General features: G+C 49.4%; 1 protein-coding gene across 3 annotated transcripts in view; it reads right to left on the reverse strand.

The window, feature by feature from the left end:
- Positions 1-20528, reverse strand: part of LOC137625391 (uncharacterized) — a 74262-nt gene that overhangs the window by 44587 nt on the left and 9147 nt on the right. The window contains exon 2 of one of the 3 annotated variants that reach the window (XM_068356259.1): positions 4615-4736. In XM_068356259.1, the coding sequence (XP_068212360.1) occupies positions 4615-4736 (122 nt within the window). Of the gene's footprint in view, positions 1-4614; positions 4740-20528 lie in introns of all 3 variants that reach the window. The other 2 variants (XM_068356261.1, XM_068356258.1) reach the window with 2 other exon arrangements.

Consider the following 20528-nt stretch of genomic DNA (forward strand, 5'->3'; position numbering starts at 1 on the left):
CCTAGCATTTATGGCCTCGGCCGCTCCTCCTAGGATTTCTGCCTCCCCTGGAGGACTTCCTGCCCTTATTGTCTCTGACAGGAAAGGGCTGCTGCTTAGACACCTTTGCCTTTGCTGCCGGAGCCTGCTTCGATGTCCTATGTTGACGAGGCTGGTGATGTTGCTGTTGAGGAGCTGGAGGCTTGTAGGGCCGAGATGTAAGGGCCCTTTGGAGAAGCGAATCATGATTCGACTTCCTCCACCTCTCAGCTGTCCGTTCCACATCCTTGGGCTCGAACAAACTCTCTCCAAGGATGGAGGAGTGTCTGAGCTTGCCGACATCCACGGCTGGGACTTTCGAGTGGAACCTCTCGGACACGGCATCACGACGTTTAAGTATCGAGTTAGCCCACAAGTTCAAAACTTGGTGGGCCAGGAACTCGATAGAGCACGTGCCCGAGAGGAGGAAATTCTCCATGGCCTTCCTGGTGCTCTCCCTGGACAAGTCATCGGATCGCAACAGGATGCCCAGAGACCCCAGCCAGATATCCAGCCACGAAGTGGCCTGCATGGCACACTTTGCGACCTTCTCCTGGTTCAGGATCTCCGTATCCGAGAAAGTCGCCTGCCGGGCGGAGAGTTTCTCGAGAGAAATTCCCCTTGAAAGCTCTTCCACAGAGTGGTGGAGGGGAAGAGCTAAACAAGACTCCCCCATGATCTCGAAGTACCTCCTCTGATCTACACGAGGAGGTGGAAGGAGTTTGTTCCCGGCAGAGGAACGGCTGGAGGAGGGGAGCTCGGAGATCTGGCCCTCAACCTTGTCCCTGGCACTCTTCACTCCCTGGGACCAGGGCAGAGCCGCGCTGGCCTTTGGGAGTTTCTGGGTACCATAGACCTGGTCCAGGACCGTAACCTTGCCTTCGCGGGGGGCGGTCTCGGGGTCCTTGAATCTATTGAGTTGCCTCATTAAATTCAGGACCTGCCAGAAGGCGTGCTCTGACTCGTGCTGCTCTCCTCCTTGTGGACTGGCAGCAAGGTCTCCTGTCACCAGTAGCTCTACTTGGGGGGACACGTGGACGTTCTCCTGGGGTATAGCTGGTTCTGGTCGAACGCGTGATGAAGGCTTAGGGACCGTCTTCGAGTCCTTGGGCTCCCTCCTAGGAGGAACACAGGACTCAAGCATAGAAGTCTGGGGGCTCCTTTCCATGTGAGATGTCTCTCCCTCGAGGTGGGGTTTCTCCCATTGGTGCCATGGGAGAATGCCTCACCTCACTGGAGTCTCCTGAGGACGGAAAAGCTTCGTCCATAGGGGAGGGAGAAGATGACTGCGAGGGGGAAGGGGCCTTCCCGACGGACTTCCTGGGAGCCAGCTTAACCCTAGGAGAAGTTACCATGAAGTCCACTCCTCTCCTTCTCTTCAGCGGGGGCGAGGCTGCCGTTGGTTTCAGTCCCAGATCAGCGAGCGCCAGCTTCATAGCCTGCACGACCGCTTTGATCAGGGAGCCGAACCAAGGCTGACGGCTGACAGACGGAGTGTTAGCGACCCCTGCTGGAGGGAAGGGGATCTGCTGATCCTTAGGAGTGGATACTACGGGGCCTGCCTGAAAAGAAGAATGTTGTCTTGACCTCTCCGAAGATTCTTACTGTTGTTCCTGGATGAGCGCAGCTCTACGCTTACGGGGTGGAGATAGCGATGATGAACTCGACACATGCGCACCTGAAGAGTCGCGAGGTTCGACGCGTTGCGAAACCCGACGGGAATCGAGGTCGAGCTCACGCGATGGTAAAAACGCTGGTTCGCACGTGGGCGAACGTTGGTGCGCCTGCGCGTGGTCGCGCGGAGATGAAGGCGCGGTAGCACGTGGGCGTGGGTGCGCAGGCGAGATGGCGCGGTGGAGTGTGGGCGCTTGGGCGAGTGGGCGCGTTGGCGAGTGGGCACGTGGGCGCGCCGGCGAGTGGGTGCGAGGGCGCGCAGGTGAGGGTACGCACGATTGCAAGGGCGAGCGCAGGCGGTCAGGAGACCGATGGCGCGTAGGTGATCGATGGTGCGTAGGCGATCGATGGTGCGTAGGCGAGCGGTTGCACGTTGGCGATCGATGGCGCGTTGGCGATCGATGGCGCGTTGGTGAGTGATGTCGCGTAGCGCGAACAGGCGACCGACTATGCGCAGGCGATTTAACGCGTGGGCGCGTCGGGGACCTGTGGCGATATGGAGCGTGGGAGCGTGGGCGCGTTGGTGAACGCTTGCGCACAGGCGATGGATCACGCGGGCGTGTAGGAGATCACTGTCTCGCAGGAGATTGTTGGCGCGCAGTTGCGCGGTCGGTAGAAACTTGGCGTGGAGTGTCAGATGAAGAGGTTGCGCGCAAAGGTGAACGTTCGTGGGTGGGCTTAGGAGACATCTCGTGGGCGAGCGGGCGTGCAGGGGCACGAACTGCTCTCGAAGGGCGCACAGGTAAATGTGCGCGATAGTGCGCAGGCGATGGCTGGCGCGTAGGAGAATGTCGGCGAGGAGGCGAAGGAATTTCCTTGCCTGCTCCCAGATCCGGGGATCGTGGGCGTGCGGGCGAACGTTGGCGCGCATGGCGCGCATCAGGAACAGGGTGTGCAGATGTGCGCTGCCGAGCAGGTGATCGTGGGCGTTCAGGAGATCAAGGGCGCCCATTGCGTGCAGCAGGAACAGAAGTGCGCTGGCGAGTTGGAGAGCTCTGGCGCACAGGAGGTCTCTGGATGAAAGGAGCACGCTGGCGCACAGGAGGTCTCTGGATGAAAGGAGCGCGCTGGCGAACAGGAGATCTACGGCTAGACTCAGGTGAAACAGCAGGGTCCACAGCAGGCGAGCGCTTGCGCGCTACTGCTCGTGAACACGCAGGAGATCGTGGGCGCACAGGTAAGACCTGGCACTTAAGGGATTTACCCACGTTGTGGGATAAGCCCTTTTGCCCCGAAGGGACCGGTGCCCGTTGTATAACGGGGTGCGTAGGCGCCCACAGCGCATCTGCATCCAGGAACGGCGATGGAAGACTGGAAGGTCTGGCAGCCGTAGGAGATCGCAAACGATCTGCAGAGAGGTCAAGGGATGCGGCTGCAACGGTCTGCTCTCAACGAGGAGGAACCTCTGCAGGGGACGACGACGGCGAGGAACCGAAGAGGCGCCTCCTAACTCCCTTGTAAGGAGAAGGAAGGCCTCTACAGCGAAGTGGAGGACGAGCCTTACGGCGAAGACGACCTCAAGGCACAGCAACACCATTATCGGTCCTCTGAAGAGAGAGTCTCTGTCAGTACACTTCCCCGAGGGAGAGAAACACACGCAGGAGAGACCGTTGGACTCAGCGCCTCCCTCGAAGGATGTTCGGAGGGGGGAACTGAGCCTTCAGCAACATCCGCAACAATAACAGCAGAGGTTTGACCTGACCCGTCGGAAGCCTCTGCATCAACAAAGTCGACAACAGACAGAGGATCTACCTCCGCTATTACCGGCAACTATTTGACAGCTGCACCCAACTGGATCAGGTCAAACAGGGCTTCCCTGGAGGGCGAGCCCTTAAGCCCCAAGGAAGCCCAAAGCTGCAAAAAATCATTATTATTCACAGAGACAACAAATTGAAAATCAATATCCTCCCCTGGAGGAGGAGGGGGAGCTGCCTCACTATGGGAGGCAACACCCTCTCCCGAACCCCGAGGTTGGGAAACAAAAGAATGGCCTACGCTACCACTCGACGACCTCTCACGAGAGACCGATCGAGTGGGAGCTTCGAAGGAGGTTCAGGCAGCGGAAGAAGAGTCCTTGGAGCCTTCCTTCTTCAAGGCAGCCCTTGAAGGAGAAAGGTCACGCTTAGACTTCTTCTTACACCGCCAGAAAAACCTCTCCCACTGGGAGGTAGACCACTCCCTGCACTCACAACAATTATTATCCCTTTCACACCATTAACCTCGACAATACGGACAAGGTGTGAGGGTCCGTCTCGACCGCCGACATGAATGTTCGGTCGGGGAGTCCAGGGCACTTCCGCATTATAGGAAGGAAGGATGAGGCCAACTCCAAACACACAAACTAAAAGAAAAAGCAAAAACAAAATTAAGGCTGTCAATGCGAGGGCGAGACAGAAACGTCTGTTCATCGCCCGAGCCAAAAGTGAAGTGAAGCAGTTCACTGGTGTGTGAGGGGGGAGGGGTAGCTAGCTACCACTCCCCTACCCCCCGCTAACTAGCGCAGGGGTAGTTAACCCTCGTTAAAAATCTAATGGCTCGTCATTCAGCTACGCCGAAAGTAATACCCTATGTAAATAGCGTGGTTTGTATTTCAGTTACGGAACAAAAAAAGATTTCAAGAATAAATGAAAAGGAAATTAATTATGCGAAAGCCCAAACTCAAAAAACGGAGTACATCACCAAATAATCGTCCAAAACAGAGTAAGTTTCGAGAGAATTTCCAATAGTTCCAGCCAGCAATGGCGGCAGAGAAGATCTGAAGGGTTTGGTATAGTTCTACCTGACTATCGAGAGGGCGCTAGTGTACACCTGGCATATCTGCGATAGCCGTGAGATTTTGAATTTTCTGCCAGGCGTCTAGGGACTTTAGCCATTCTTATATAACCAGCGGGTAAGTTTTATAGTTAAAAATACCATACTTACAACAGATTGCACAAGTGACTGACGAACCTCAGCTAACAGTGACTTCATTTTATCATGAATACTGTAGAGAGCTTTCAGAGAGGCTTGAACATCTTCATAGATTTGTTCTGCCTGCTTCAATTCTGCTGAAAATTAATTTCAATCTTATTAAAAAACAGTAATGTGTCTCCTTATTTAAATTGGTAACAAACTATGGGAGCAACTACAAGATGTTGATATATCAGAATTCAAAACTATAACTATTATTGTACATATGACAAATTTGAAAGTAATTTGTATTCTTCCTAACAATACAAACATTGAGCTCTTTACATAGGAGATATAATTTGGCAGCAGCTGAAACTAACCAAAAGACTTTTAGTTTTAGTGAGGTGTAACTGCCCCGCACTAGTTAGCGGGGGAGAGGGGGTAGACCTCCCAGCTCACACCCTCTGTGTTAACATGACGTCACTTTGAAATTGCAGGCATTTCTTGGGGGATAAGTGACATCTTGCCAGTATGAGTAAAGAGCTCAAGGTTTGTATAATTAGCCATATTTTGTTCTGGCACTATATACAAACACTTTCACTAAATGGGGTGTGACTCTGTGCTTCGCACAAACTTAACAGACACCCCTTAAACCTAGTAAGCTCTCAAAAATGTGTGAGAGAACCAACGGGATTGACAAACTGTGAGGTTGTGAGTGAACTAAACACTGTTACTTGACCAGGCAACAAATACTCACAATTTTACTCCACAAATATCAGACGTTGTCCGACTTCCCCTCGCTAGGAGGATTTGAACGTAACAAATACATATCCTATTTTAGGCTGTGCAAGGAAAATGGTTTCATCCTGCAGACGGAGGAGGCAAGCTTACAAAACACCACAGGTGTTGTGCCACAAACGGGGGAAGATGAAGAAAGAAGCCAGTCCCTCTACTGTTTATGCCAGTCCCATCCCAGGTAAGTCTGCCCTCAACCAACTGCTACTTGTCCTGCACGGGAACTGAGGTATCTTAAACCATATATTGTGCCGCCAAACCAGGACCTGGGTATTCTGGTTCCTGAGGGTTACGTCTCGGAGGTAATGGACTGCGAGGGTCATCTAATGCCTCCACACGCATGCTTGGAATACCTGCGTCACAGCGTAGTTCTATTAACTGTTAGGGACATACTTATGCCCCAACATCGTGAGCTTTGACAGTACGAAGATTTGGAGGGGAGTAAATTCAGGGCCCAACCTATAACCTGTCGAATACTGTATAAGAAGAGATCATATGCTTTATGACTCTCTTCTTGACCCTAGCCATGACCAGAAAAATTATATTTTCATTAAAAAATGCCAATTTCGTAGGTAATTTGTATTTTTCCTAACTACACAAACCTTAGCTATTTAATATGGGTTATTACTTTCGGCGCAGCTGAAATGACGAGCCACTAAAATTTTAACGAGGGTTTACTATCCCACCGCTAACTAGCGGGGGGTAGGGACGGTAGCTTGCTAAACCCCCCCGCCCCACCCCTTCACACACACACCTGTGCTTGAGCTCACTTTGCTTAGAGGTAGGACTTCAAGGGGGCTAGGGCTGGCGGGCAAGTTTGATTAAATAGCTAAGGTTTGTATAGTTAGGAAAAATACAAATTACCTACGAATTTGTCATTTGTTCCGTAACTGACATACAAACCACGCTATTTAATATGGGTGACTCACCCTTTCGGAAGGCTGGAAAGTCCCAGCCAGTACTGGCTTTTGGCTTTACTCGGGGACTCAGTATCTGAGTGTGTCAGCACTCAACAATAAGGAGTCCCTGCACCTCGCTAGATTACGGAAATCGTCCAGGAATCGGCCCCGAGTTCCTGCCACCTGTTCGCGCAACTTTGTAGGGATCCCCCCCACTGGTGGACATGCAGGGGGACTGCCAATCCTAGCGTTTGCGGCTTCAGCCGCTCCCTCTAGGAATCTTTCCTCCTCTGGAAGACTTTTTGCCTTTCTTGTCCTTGACGGGAAAGGGCTTAGACACCGTCGTCTTCGCTGCAGCTGCCGGTTTCGTGGTCTTGATAGGACGTGATTGCTAGGGTGCTGGAGATTTATAGGGCTTCGATGTTAGAGCCCTATGTAGGAGAGAGTCCTGGTTGGACTTCCTCCACCTCTCAGCCGCCTGCTCCACGTCCTTAGGCTTGAACAAGTTCTTCCCCATAACGGAAGAATGTCTGAGCCTGCTGATCTCAGTATTGGGGACCTTTTGGTGGAACCTCTCAGACACCACATCTCGACGTTTCAAGATAGTATTAGCCCACAAGTTCGAGACTTGGTGGGCTAGAAACTCAATTGTGCAAGTGCCCGAGAGTAAAAAGGTCTCCATAGCCTTCCTGGTACTTTCTTTGGACAAGTCCTCTGAACGTAACAGGATGCCTAGGGACCCTAGCCAGATATCCAGCCACAAAGTGGCCTGCATGGCACACTTCGCTACCTTCTCCTGGCTAAGGATCTCCGTCGCCGAGAACGAGACCTGCCGGTTGGAGAGTCTCTCTAGAGGGACTCCCCTGGTAAGCTCTTCCAAAGAGTGGTGTAGGGGAAGAGCTAAACAAGTCTCCTCAACGATGTCAAAGTACCTCCTCTGTTGGACACTAGTTTGTTGCCGGCGCTGGATCGGCGGGAGGAGGCAAGCTCGGAGAGCTGGGCTTCGACCTTGTCTCTGGCACTCTTAATCCCTTGAGACCAGGGCAAAGCCGCACTGGCCTTCGAGGGTTTTTGAGTCCCAAAGACTCGGTCCAAGACCGTGTCTTTGCCCTCACGAGGGGGAGTCTCTGGATCCGCAAAACCATTGAGATTCCTCATAAGGGTCAGAACCTGCCAGAACGCATGCTCTGACTCCTGCAGCTCTCCTCCTGAAGGGCTAGCAGCGAAGTCTCCTGTCCCCAAAGACTCTTCTTGGGGGGCTCGTGGACGTTTTCCGAGTGCTTGGCTGGCTCCGGTTTAAGCCTTGAAGATAACTTCGGCACAGTCTTGGAGTCCTTCGACTCCCTCCTGGGAGGGATGCAGGACTCCAACAACGATGGTGGGAGGCTCTTCTCCACCCCTACCCGAGAAGACTTTCCAGCACGAGTTGGGGTTTCCCTCATTGGTGCGATGGGGGAACGCCTCACCTCACGTGACTCCCCTGAAGACGAGAAATCTTCGCTTGAAGGGGAAGGAGAGAAAGTCTGAGGGGGCCTTCCTCAAGGACTTACGAGGAGTCAGCTTTGCCCTCGGAGAAGTTACCACGTTTGAAACTCCTCTCTTCCTCTTCAGGGGAGTTGAAGCTGCCAATGATTTGTGGCTCAGTTCAGAGAGAACAGGCTTAAAGGCCTGCATGACCGCTCTGACCAGGGTCCCAAACCAAGGCTGCTGGCTGACGGCTGCGCTGTCAGAAACTCCCTCTGGAGGGAAGGGGATCGATCGATCCCTAGGAGAAGTTACGAAAGGGGCGTTCGCCTGAGAAGATGATGAAGGAGAAGAGACGTATCTGGACCTTTCTGGAACCTCCCCCCCAGCCGGCGAGCGCGCTGTTCTGCGCTGGCGGGGGGGGGGGGGGGGGGGGGGGGGGGGGGAACGCAACGATGATGACCTGGCCGCGGGTTGTCCTGCAGCCTCGCGCGTTGGGGGGGGGGTTGATGATCGCGCTGGGGAGCATGCTGGCGCTCGCGCAATGGGAAATGCCCTGGGTCATGCGCCAGGGCGATGGTGAGGGTGCGTGTGGCCGCGAGCTGGAGAAGGCAGAGGGTGCGCTGAAGGCAGGTTAAGCGCTTTTGCGCGCGAAGGTGACTGTTCGTGCCCGGGCGCGCAGGATCCGGCCGAAGAGCCCGTGCGGGCGATACCGTTGGGCACGCGCGCAGGAGACACATCTCTTGCACGCGGGCGCGCATGAGAACGCACATCAGGCTGTGGCGATGGGCGTGGGCACGCGTCGGAGACTGCGCGCGATGGCACGCTGGTGAGAGATTGCGAGCAGGCAGGGTACGATGGCGCGTTGGTGATCGCTGACGAGCAGGGGAAGAAATTAACTTCCCTACTGCGCCCAGATCAGAAGATCGTGGGCGCGCACGAGAACAAAGGCGTGCATGGCGCGCAGCAGGTTGAAGGCGCGCAGTAGCACACTGGCGATCCGGAAAGCGCTGGCGCGCTTTAACAGGAACATCTTCTGCCGAAGAGCGCTGGCGCGCTGGTGAGCATTGGCGCGCAGGTGAGCATTGGCGCGCAGGAGAGCGCTGACGCGTAAGGGACGTATGCACTAACTTGTGCATACGCCCTTGATGCCCCGAAGGGACTGTTGCCTGTTTTACAACAGGATGCGTTGGCACCCACAGTGTGTCAGGAGCCAGGAACGGCGACGGCAGGTCAGCAGGTCTGATGGGTGGAAGGTCGGAGTGTCCTTTGTAAGGACGATCTTCCACCGAAGGAGATCGCTAACGATCTGCAGAGAGGTCCAGGGTTGTAGCTGGGAGAGTCTGAGAACGGTGGCGAGGTTCCTCTGCGGTAGACTGCGGAGACGATGAACCGAAGAGGCGCCTCCTCACACCCTTGTGAGGTGAAGGAAGGCCTCTACGGCGAAGAGGAAGGCGGGCTTTACGCCTTATGCGCCCTCTGGGGGCCGTGGGGTCACCGGGCTGACCATCAGCAGTCCTCCGAAGAGGAGTCTCTGTGAGTGAACTCCCCCGAGGGAGAGAATCACCGGCAGGAGAGACCGTTGGACTTAGTTCCTCCCTCAAAGGATGAGCAGAGGGAGGAACTAAGCCTTCAGTTACAACAGGATCATCACGAGCAGAGGTCTGAGATACCACATCGGAAGCCTCTGCCATCACAACGTCGACGATAGACAGAAGATCAACCTCTGCCAAAGTCGGCGATTGTTTGACAGCGGTCCCCAACCGGATCATGTCAAACAAGGCTTCCTTGGAGGGCGAACCCTCAAGCCCCAAGGAAGCTCATAGCTGAAACAAATCATCATTAGACACGTGAATATTTAAATCCTCCCCCGGGAGAGGAGGAGGAACTGCCTCGCTATAGGAGGCAACTCCTTCTCCCAAACCCCAAGATCGGGCAACTGAACTATGGCCTACGCTACCACTCGACAGTTTCTCGGAAAAAAACGATCGAGTGGGAGCTTCGGAGGAGGTTTGGGCCACGGAAGAAGAGCCCTTGGGATTTTCTCCTTTCAAAGAAACCTTCGAAGGAGAAATATCCCGTCTGGACTTCTTCTTCTATCACCGAGAAAACCTCTCCCACTGGGAAGTAGACCACTCCCTACACTCACCACACACTTTATTTCTATCACACCGCTGGCCCCAACAATAAGGACAAAGAGTGTGAGGGTCCGTATCGACCGCTGACATAAATGTGCCACAAGGGCGGCCGGGTAATCCAGGACACTTTCGCATAGCAGAGGCCAACTTCACGCACACCTGTAAAAGGAAAAGCAAAAAGCATTAAATGGCTGTTAGGAAGGCGAGGGTGAAAGCGGACACGTCCGACTACCACCCGAGCCAAGAGCAAAGTGAGCTCAAGCACAGGTGTGTGTGCGGGGAGGGGGGGGTAGTAATCTACCCTCCCTACCCCTCGCTAACTAGCGGTGGGGTAGTAAACCCCCGTTAAAATTCTAATGGCTCGTCATTTCAGCTAGGCCGAAAGTAATAACCCCTATTAAATAGCGTGGTTTGTATGTCAGTTATGAAACAATGAACCTTTTTTAAACTTTGTTGTTTCTACCAGTCATCAGACAAAAAATTGTTACTATAATCAAAACCAAGTAATAGTAATGAAACAGTCAAAACACTGGAGCTTTTTTTGCTAGAATTTTCAAATACGTAAAATACATAACTTTCCACACCTTTTTTTCTGTGGAGTCGTTCATAGCAGTAACCTTAATTGAACTAATGATTTATTGGTTTTTACTCTGCCGCAGCTCGCGATTAAACATTATCTTATTGCTCCAATGTTCTGGCAAATGGAACATGTCTGGCTACGCTCTTTAGAGTCGTATTTTGGTGTTAATGTCGTCCTGATAGAAGTTCCTTCATTAGTAGCTTCCTAGGTATATTTGACTACAGTGATATATCCCAGAGAATTTACCAAAGGTATCCAGAATTCGAACTCCTGGAGCGAATATCCCTTAAAGTTTTAAAAAGGGATATCGTGTAATATCAGAGGACGTATTCTTTACACGTCTCATAGCTATCTACACCCCAAATAGCGTTTCCACTTCGAGGGGAAAGTGGGGCAAGAATATAGGAGAGTCATTAAAGAGGCGACACTCCTACCGTACTGTAAATAGTGTGCCAAATCGCCACTGCGCAGCGCCACCAAGCCATTCTTTCTCTTGTAGCTTCGTTGACCGGTGTTATCCCGTGTTATCTCTCGCTATTTTGGAGTTATTTTGTCGCTATGATGTCTTCACCAGCCTCATCATCTTCTGGAAAGTTAAGTAATATCTTTGAATTGTATAAATGAAAGCTCTTGCCAGTTTTGCTTTTCGATTGAGATCGTAATTAACATAACAAGAGCTGTTGCCAGCCGGATGGCGTCATGGACGCGGTCGTTCTTTCATGTACATTTAGTTAGCCAGAACGACTTTCCCGGCATCGCTTGCTTTTTCAACTTTAGCTATTTAGCAATTTAGCCAGGGATTCTTATATTACACCCTTGTTGTCGTGGATTTGGCTAATTAGGATCGAGTCTCACGAGTGCTAGGCTTCCTAGCCTAGGCACCTACAAACTTCATGCATGATATAACCTTCCTGGTAAAGTTTTATTGAAGTTCAGGCAATATTTTATACAATTAAGATATTACTGCAAAAATTTTTCCTCTTCCAAGATAGTATACAAGAGAGTTTCGGTGAACAATTCTCTATGCTCCTAGACTTACTAGCCTAAGGGCTTTAGTATACTTTCATACATGTCCCCTATTGCTCTTGTATTGTCTTCTAAGGGTAGACTGACACCTCCTATACCTTCTAAGTCGATACTAATCTCTGGACGAGATTTAAGAGCAATTCCCCTTCCCTCTGATCAGCCTAGGCTATCCTCAGTTGGCTTTGCTGTGAACTGTGTTCTGGCAAAGTTTACTGGGGTGTTTCGTTTCTTTATCTTAACCACTGAGCCGGTTTTGGAGTTTAGAACGGGATATCAGAGTAAAAGTCTGTTTGTTCCGTAACTGAAATACAAACCACGCTATTTACATGGGGTGATTACTTTGTCTTAGCCTGGGTGCTAATCCTAAGTTTATAAGGTCAGTTACTAGGGTATAGTCCTCCTTGATAGGGCAATGTCACTATCCCTTGCTTCTGCCATTCATGAGCGGCCTTTAAACCTTAAACAAGTAAATAACTTAAGACAGAAGCATAGTGCATCACCTATTAAGTCTTTTTCTGAACTTATAGGGGGAAGGAGGCTCCTGTGTTAGGCTCGCTCCAAACGAGCATATTTTTTTTCCATACTAAAATAATTCCGCATGATACAATGTCGAAAAAAGATGTCTTCACACAAGTGGTTGTTTTCTGTGTGGTTCGTGCGTCTGGACACTTATTTCAGCGCACAGAATACTCAGTCGGTCGGCGTTTGTTCAAGAAGGAGAACACGAAGAAGAGATTAGTCTTTGTGTATATAATAAACAGGACGCTAAATGCGTCATGATGTTCAGTAATATATAATAATATTCATGGTGCACCTCAGCTATCATATTGTAAAATCATATTAAAAATTGTGAAAATCAGTATTTTAGTATTATTATAATTATTATTATTATTAATAATAATGAAAATAAGACAATTCATATTAGTCATTCAAAAATAGCAACCAAAGAGGAACATCTAGGCATACTCTATGCAACAGCTGAATCAGGACGACTGCACAGGGGAAAACCTCGTGTTTGATGAGCACCATAAACTTTTCAAGGTTTTTAAACTGTCCTGTACCTTGCACATTTAGAAGTGGTTGGTAATTCACTACTGTTCAGAGATTCTCCCACAAGGGGAGGGCCTAATTGATTTCTAATCCGGATGGACGAATCCGTACGGATTCAATCTGCTCGTGAGGCAGCTTGATATCAAAAGGAGCAAAACAGGAATTTTTTTTATCATAATTTATAACTTCGTTAATGGAGGTTTTTGCCAGTAGTATATGGGATTCAAAATACAGGTAGTGTATTTGCAAAGACTTATACAGTAGTATTCAATTAGGGGAGTTCCGATGTCATAACTGATATTGCAATGTTCCATAATGAAAAACACTTTCATTTTTGCATGAGAACCGTCTTTTCCATGTCTTCTTGTTTTGTTTGGTTCTGCTTCCATGATCTTATGCACATCGCTAGTTTTCATTTCCCCGCAAAAAAAAAAAAACCCTATTCCCACCAGGAGGACCCCATTACTGCTGGGATATGTGCAGTAGATTGGTGATGATTGGAAAACGATAGTTTAGCAGGAGATAACAGCACCAGAACACAACAAATTAACATTAAAAACTGAAAAAAATGATATTTTAATTATAAAATAAATTTTTGAATATACTTACCCGGTGAATATATAATAGCTGCAACTCTGTTGCTCGACAGACAAAAAAACAGTAAAAACTCGCCAGCGATCGCTATACAGGTTGCGGGTGTGCCCACCAGCGCCAACTGTCGGCCAGATACCACTCTCGATGTAAACAAAGACTCAATTTCTTCTCATCCCACTGAGTCTCTATTGGGGAGGAAGGGAGGGTCGTTTAATTTATATATTCACCGGGTAAGTATATTCAAAAATTTATTTTATAATTAAAATATCATTTTTAAATATTTAACTTAGCCGGTGAATATATAATAGCTGATTCACACCCAAGGAGGTGGGTAGAGACCAGTTAAATATGTTTACATCGTACAAGCTAAGAGTTTTTATTTCATTTTGGAAGTTATCAATATAACAAAAACAAAATAAATAGGTACCTGGTAAGGAAGTCGACTTAGACGATTACTCTGCCTTGTAAGTACGTCTTCCTTACGGAGCCTCGCGATCCTCTTAGGATGCTGACAGACCCCTAGGAGCTGAAGTATCAAGGGCTGCAACCCATACAACAGGACCTCATCAAACCCCTAATCTGGGCGCTCTCAAGAAATGACTTTGACCACCCGCCAAATCAACCAGGATGCGAAAGGCTTCTTAGCCTTCCGGACAACCCATAAAAACAACATTAAAAACATTTCAAGAGACAGATTAAAAGGATATGGAATTAGGGAATTGTAGTGGTTGAGCCCTCACCCACTACTGCACTCGCTGCTACGAATGGTCCCAGTGTGTAGCAGTTCTCGTAAAGAGACTGGACATCTTTCAAGTAAAATGACGCGAACACTGACTTGCTTCTCCAATAGGTTGCGTCCATTATACTTTGCAGAGATCTATTTTGCTTAAAGGCCACGGAAGTTGCTACAGCTCTAACTTCGTGCGTCTTAACCTTAAGCAAAGATCGGTCTTCCTCACTCAGATGTGAATGAGCTTCTCGTATTAACAATCTGATAAAGTATGACAAAGCATTCTTTGACATAGGCAAGGATGGTTTCTTAACTGAACACCATAAAGCTTCAGATTGGCCTCGTAAAGGTTTAGTACGATCTAAATTGAACTTAAGAGCTCTAACAGGGCATAAGACTCTTTCTAGTTCATTGCCTACGATCTCCGATAAGCTGGGAATATCGAAAGATTTAGGCCAAGGCCGAGAAGGTAGCTCATTTTTGGCTAGAAAACCAAGTTGCAGTGAACAAGTAGCTTTTTCCGACGAAAATCCGATGTTCTTGCTGAAGGCATGAATCTCACTGACTCTTTTAGCCGAGGCTAAACATACCAGGAAAAGAGTCTTAAGAGTGAGATCTTTCAGGGAGGCTGACTGTAAAGGCTCCAACCTGTCTGACATGAGGAATCTTAGTACCACGTCTAAATTCCACCCAGGAGTAGCCAAACGACGCTCCTTAGTGGTCTCAAAAGACTTAAGGAGGTCTTGCAGATCTTTATTGTTGGAAAGATCTAAGCCTCTATGCCGGAAGACCGATGCCAACATGCTTCTGTAGCCCTTGATAGTGGGAGCTGAAAGGGATCGTCCTTTTCTCAGGTATAAGAGAAAATCAGCTATTTGGGCTACAGAGGTACTGGTCGAGGATACAGAAACTGACTTGCACCAGTCTCGGAAGACTTCCCACTTCGATTGGTAGACTCTAATGGTAGACGCTCTCCTTGCTCTAGCAATCGCTCTGGCTGCCTCCTTCGAAAAGCCTCCAGCTCTCAAGAGTCTTTCGATAGTCTGAAGGCAGTCAGACGAAGAGCGTGGAGGCTTTGGTGTACCTTCTTTACGTGTGGCTGACGTAGAAGGTCTACTCTTAGAGGAAGACTTCTGGGAACGTCTACTAACCATCGAAGTACCTCGGTGAACCATTCTCTCGCGGGCCAGAGGGGAGCAACTAACGTCAACCTTGTCCCTTCGTGAGAGGCGAACTTCTGCAGTACCTTGTTGACAATCTTGAATGGTGGGAATGCGTAGAGATCCAGATGTGACCAATCTAGGAGGAAGGCATCTATATGTATTGCTGCTGGGTCCGGGACTGGAGAGCAATAGATTGGAAGCCTCTTGGTCAGCGAGGTTGCAAAGAGATCTATGGTGGGTTGACCCCAAGTGGCCCAAAGTCTCTTGCACACATCCTTGTGGAGGGTCCATTCGGTTGGAATTACTTGCCCTTTCCGACTGAGACAATCTGCTAGGACGTTCAAGTCGCCCTGGGTGAACCTCGTTACTAGGGAGATGCCTCGACCTTTTGACCAGATGAGCAGGTCCCTTGCGATCTCGTACAACGTCAGTGAGTGGGTACCTCCTTGTTTGGAGATGTACGCCAAGGCCGTGGTGTTGTCCGAGTTTACTTCCACCACTTTGCCTCGAAGGAGATACTCGAAGCTTTTCAAGGCCAGATGAACTGCCAACAGCTCCTTGCAGTTGATATGCATGCTCCTCTGACTCGAGTTCCACAGACCTGAGCATTCCCGACCGTCCAGCGTCGGGCCCAAGCCAAAGTCCGATGCGGCCGAGAAGAGAATGTGGTTGGGTATCTGAACAGCCAGGGGAAGACCCTCTCTTAAGTTGATATTGTCCTTCCACCAAGTCAGACAAGACTTTATCTTTCCGGAAATCGGGATCGAGACCGCCTCTAGCGTCTTGTCCTTTTTCCAGTGAAAAGCCAGATGGAATTGAAGAGGACGGAGGTGTAGTCTTCCTAGTGATACAAATTGCTCCAGGGATGACAGCGTCCCTACCAGACTCATCCACAGCCTGACTGAGCAGCGTTCTTTCTTCAGCATCTTCTGGATGGAGAGCAGGGCTTGATCTATTCTGGGGGCCGACGGAAAAGCCCGAAAAGCTTGACTGTGAATCTCCATCCCTAAATACAGAATAGTTTGGGATGGGACCAGCTGTGACTTTTCCAAATTGACTAGGAGTCCCAATTCCTTGGTCAGATCTAGAGTCCACTTGAGATCCTTCAGACAGCGACGACTGGAAGAGGCTCTGAGAAGCCAGTCGTCCAAATAAAGGGAGGCTCGGATGTCCGATAAGTGGAGGAATTTCGCCACATTCCTCATCAGCCTCGTAAATACGAGAGGAGCTGTGCTTAGGCCAAAGCACAGGGCCCGAAACTGGTAAACCACATCTTCGAAGACGAATCTCAGAGAAGGTTGGGAGTCTGAGTGAATGGGGATGTGGAAGTAGGCGTCCCTTAGGTCTAGCGAGACCATCCAGTCTTCCTTTCTGACCGCTGCTAAGACTGACTTTGTGGTCTCCATGGAAAACTTCGTCTTTGTGACAAAGACATTCAGAGCACTGACGTCTAGCACCGGTCTCCAACCTCCTGTCTTCTTTGATACTAGGAAGAGACGGTTGTAAAACCCCGGTGATTGAAGGTCCGAGACTTTGACCACCGCTCCCTTCTCTAGCAAAAGAGACACTTCCAGTTTCAGGGCTTGTCTCTTTTCTTCCTCTCTGTACCTGGGAGAGAGATCGATGGGGGACGTCGCTAGAGGGGGTTTGCGTACAAAAGGGATTTTGTACCCCTCTCTGAGTAACCTCACAGATTGTTGATCTGCGCCTCTCTTCTCCCAGGCTTGCCAGAAGTTCTTGAGTCTGGCTCCTACTGCTGTCTGAAGATGCGGGCAGTCAGACTCTGCCCTTAGAGGACTTGGATCCTTTCCTCTTCCCTCGCTTCCCTTCGGCACGAGCACCTCCCCTGCTGGAGGCTCTGCCACGAAAGGGCGGAATAAAGCGAGACGCTGGAGTGTCTATCCTCGGTCTAGCAGACAATGTAGGCAAAGGGGGAGCTTTGCGAGCCGAGGACGCAACTAGATCGTGGGTGTCCTTCTGAACTAAAGACAAGGCAATTTCCTTAACCAAGACTTCAGGAAACAGGCACTTGGAAAGGGGAGCAAAGAGTAGCTCAGATCTTTGGCATGGCGTCACTCCAGCAGACAGGAAAGAACATAGAGACTCTCGCTTCTTCAGGACTCCGGACGTGAATGAGGCGGCAAGCTCGTTGGACCCATCACGGACGGCCTTGTCCATGCAGGACATAATGAGCAAGGAAACATCCTTATCTGCAGAAGAGATTTTCCTGCTCAGGGCTCCTAAGCACCAGACTAGGAAGTTAAAGACTTCGAAAGCCCTAAATATACCTTTAAGAAGGTGGTCCAGGTCCGATGGTGACCAACAAATCTTCGAGCGTCTCATGGCAAGGCGGCGGGGAGAGTCTACAAGACTTGAGAAGTCGCCCTGGGCAGAGGCAGGAACTCCCAAGCCGAGAACTTCTCCCGTGGCATACCAGACGCTCGATCTAGACGAGAGTTTAGATGGGGGAAAGGCAAATGCTGTCTTTCCTAAACTCTTCTTGGTCTCTAACCAATCTCCCAACAGCCGCAAAGGTCTCTTGGATGAGCGAGAGAGAACGAGTTTAGTAAAGGCAGGTACGGTAGCAGGCACGCCTAATACAAACTCTGACGGCGGCGAATGAGGAGCCACAGAAACAAAGTGGTCAGGGAACAACTCCTTAAATACAGCCATGACTTTTCTAAAGTCCAAGGATGGTTGAGTTGCCTTAGGCTCATCAAGTTCTGAAAGGTGAGAAACGGCAAAGGAGTGGGCAACGTTTGACTCGCCGAGTCCGGTCGCACTGGTGCATGCGTGACGGAGCCGGACGCAGCGTCATGGAACTGCTGCACAGTCTGGGAACTGTCAACAACCATGGATGCGCGAGGACGCACAGCGTCCACCCGAGACTGTTTAGACCGTCTGGGTTGTGCAGTCAACACCATACCGGGTTGCGGAGGTTGACGCACCGCGTCAAAACAAGTCACCTCTGATGGTTGATGAACGTCCTGAACGTCAACAACCACCTCCGTGCGTCGCCTAACGTCAACGTGCGGCTGGCAACCCACATTGGGTCGCATCGGTGGAGGTACAACCCCAACTGGTAGACGCGAGAAAGCTACCTCAGCGTCAACAGGACGCACAACAGACCGCTTGGATGGTTGTTGGCCAGAAGGTTCAGCAGCAACCTTCTCCGCATTGAAGTCCTCCATCAAGGACGCAAGCTTGGACTGCATGTCCTGCAGCAACACCCATTTAGGGTCTACGGCAGCAGGTGCGGCAACAGACGGGGTGAGCGACTGAGGCGGCACAGCTTTGCCTCTCTTAGGCGGCGAGCAGTCATCAGATGACGGCAACGAGTCCGAACTGACCCAGTGGCTACAACCGGGACGTTGGACTTGTCCTGAAGGGACCGACTTACGCTTCAAAGGTCGGGAGACCTTGGTCCAAGGTTTCTTACGAGAAACACCTTCGGACGACGAGGTAAAAATGGGCTCTCTCGTCTTACGTTGGTAGGGGCGATCTTGGGGAGATACGCCTGATACCATAGAGGGAACGTCTGTTCGCTGATCAAGGCCTCTCGAACCCATGAGTCGTACGACATTGCTTCTCCCCTGGGCTTGGGAGCTTGCAAGAGGTCCCGGACTAGGAGGACGACAGGCACGAACAGACGAACCCTCAAGCCCAACACTGTTCACAACACTTTGAGAAACACTAGGCACTTTAACACTTTCCGCCGTGGCACTATGGCACTTTAGTTCCTTTACGTCCGCCATGAGTTGATTGCGGTCACTTGCAAGGGCCTCAACTCTCTCCCCCAAGGCATGGATAGCACGCATCATGTCTGCCATCGATGGTTCCTGAGTGCTAGGAGGGGGGTTAGGAACAACCACTACAGGGGAAGGATTAGGTTCAGGGGCATGTGGAGAGGAAAAATCTACCGACCTAGAAGAACTTCTCCTTACCCTATCTCTCTCTAGTCTGCGTGTATACTTCTCAAATTCGATAAAATCGAATTCCGAAAGGCCCACGCATTCCTCACACCGATCTTCCAATTGACAGGTTTTACCCCGACAATTGGAACAAACAGTGTGAGGGTCGAGAGAAGCCTTTGGAAGACGCCTATGACAGTCCCTAGCATTACATTTTCTGAACTTGGGAACTTGTGAAAGGTCAGCCATTTTGAATTGGTCAAGGGAAAATTCAAAAAAACGATCTAAGTCATCAACAATTAATCCGATCCAAAAAAAAGAGTTCAAGGATTTATTTGAAGAAAACACCTGTACTGCGAAAGCTCAAACCAAATTAAAGTACTTCACCAAATATGATGGGAAAAACTCCAGGTTCAACAGCGAGTAAAGTACGTCTTGTCGACACGTCGACAGAGAAGAAATTGAGTCTTTGTTTACATCGAGAGTGGTATCTGGCCGACAGTTGGCGCTGGTGGGCACACCCGCAACCTGTATAGCGATCGCTGGTGAGTTTTTACTGTTTTTTTGTCTGTCGAGCAACAGAGTTGCAGCTATTATATATTCACCGGCTAAGTTAAATATTTAAAATTGAGTTTCACAATCTAAAAAATATTGGAAAGTAAGAAGAAAAGAAGGTACATGGACGGAAAAGGGTGGAAAGACCCCATGCGATGCCTATGGTACACCATGTAAGGTGCACTGTGGGCACCAAGGCTCTTTGGAACCCATGAATATGGACAAGGAAGAAATTGAAGTTTCAGTATTAAGGATGTAATGGCACTAGGCCTATTCATTTATTGGTGGCAAGCAAAAATTAAAATTTATCTTTGTCAATCTTGGAGAGATTAACCCTTTTACCCCCAAAGGACGTACTGGTACGTTTCACAAAACCCATCCCTTTATCCACATGGACGTACCGGTACGTCCTTGCAAAAAAATGCCATAAATTTTTTTTTTTCATATTTTTTATAATTTTTTGAAAAAATTCAAGCATTTTCCAAGAGAATGAGACCAACCTGACCTCTCTATGACAAAAATTAAGGCTGTTGGAGCAATTTAAAAAAATTATACTGCAAAATGTGCTGGGAAAAAAAATAACCCCTTGTTGGTTAAGGGTTGGAAATTTCCAAAGAGCCTGGGGGTAAAAGGGTTATCTAGTTTTATTATAGTTATGGACTGGACAAGCTTTTCTACTAAAAAAAAAAAAAAAAAAAAACACAGGTGTTTGTTATAGAAAAAAAAACAGTTTTCTTTGCAAAATGTTATTTTCATTAGTAAAATAAATTTTTGAATATACTTACCCGATGATCATGTAGCTGTCAACTCCGTTGCCCGACAGAAATCTACGGTCGCGATACGCCAGCGATCGTTATCCAGGTGGGGGTGTACACAACAGCGCCATCTGTGAGTAGGTACTCAAGTACTTCTTGTCAACAAGAACTCAATTTTCTCCTCGGTCCACTGGTTCTCTATGGGGAGGAAGGGAGGGTTCTTAAATTCATGATCATCGGGTAAGTATATTCAAAAATTTATTTTACTAATGAAAATAACATTTTTC

Source organism: Palaemon carinicauda, chromosome 32 (genome assembly GCF_036898095.1).
Source record: "Palaemon carinicauda isolate YSFRI2023 chromosome 32, ASM3689809v2, whole genome shotgun sequence".
NCBI lineage: Eukaryota > Metazoa > Arthropoda > Malacostraca > Decapoda > Palaemonidae > Palaemon > Palaemon carinicauda.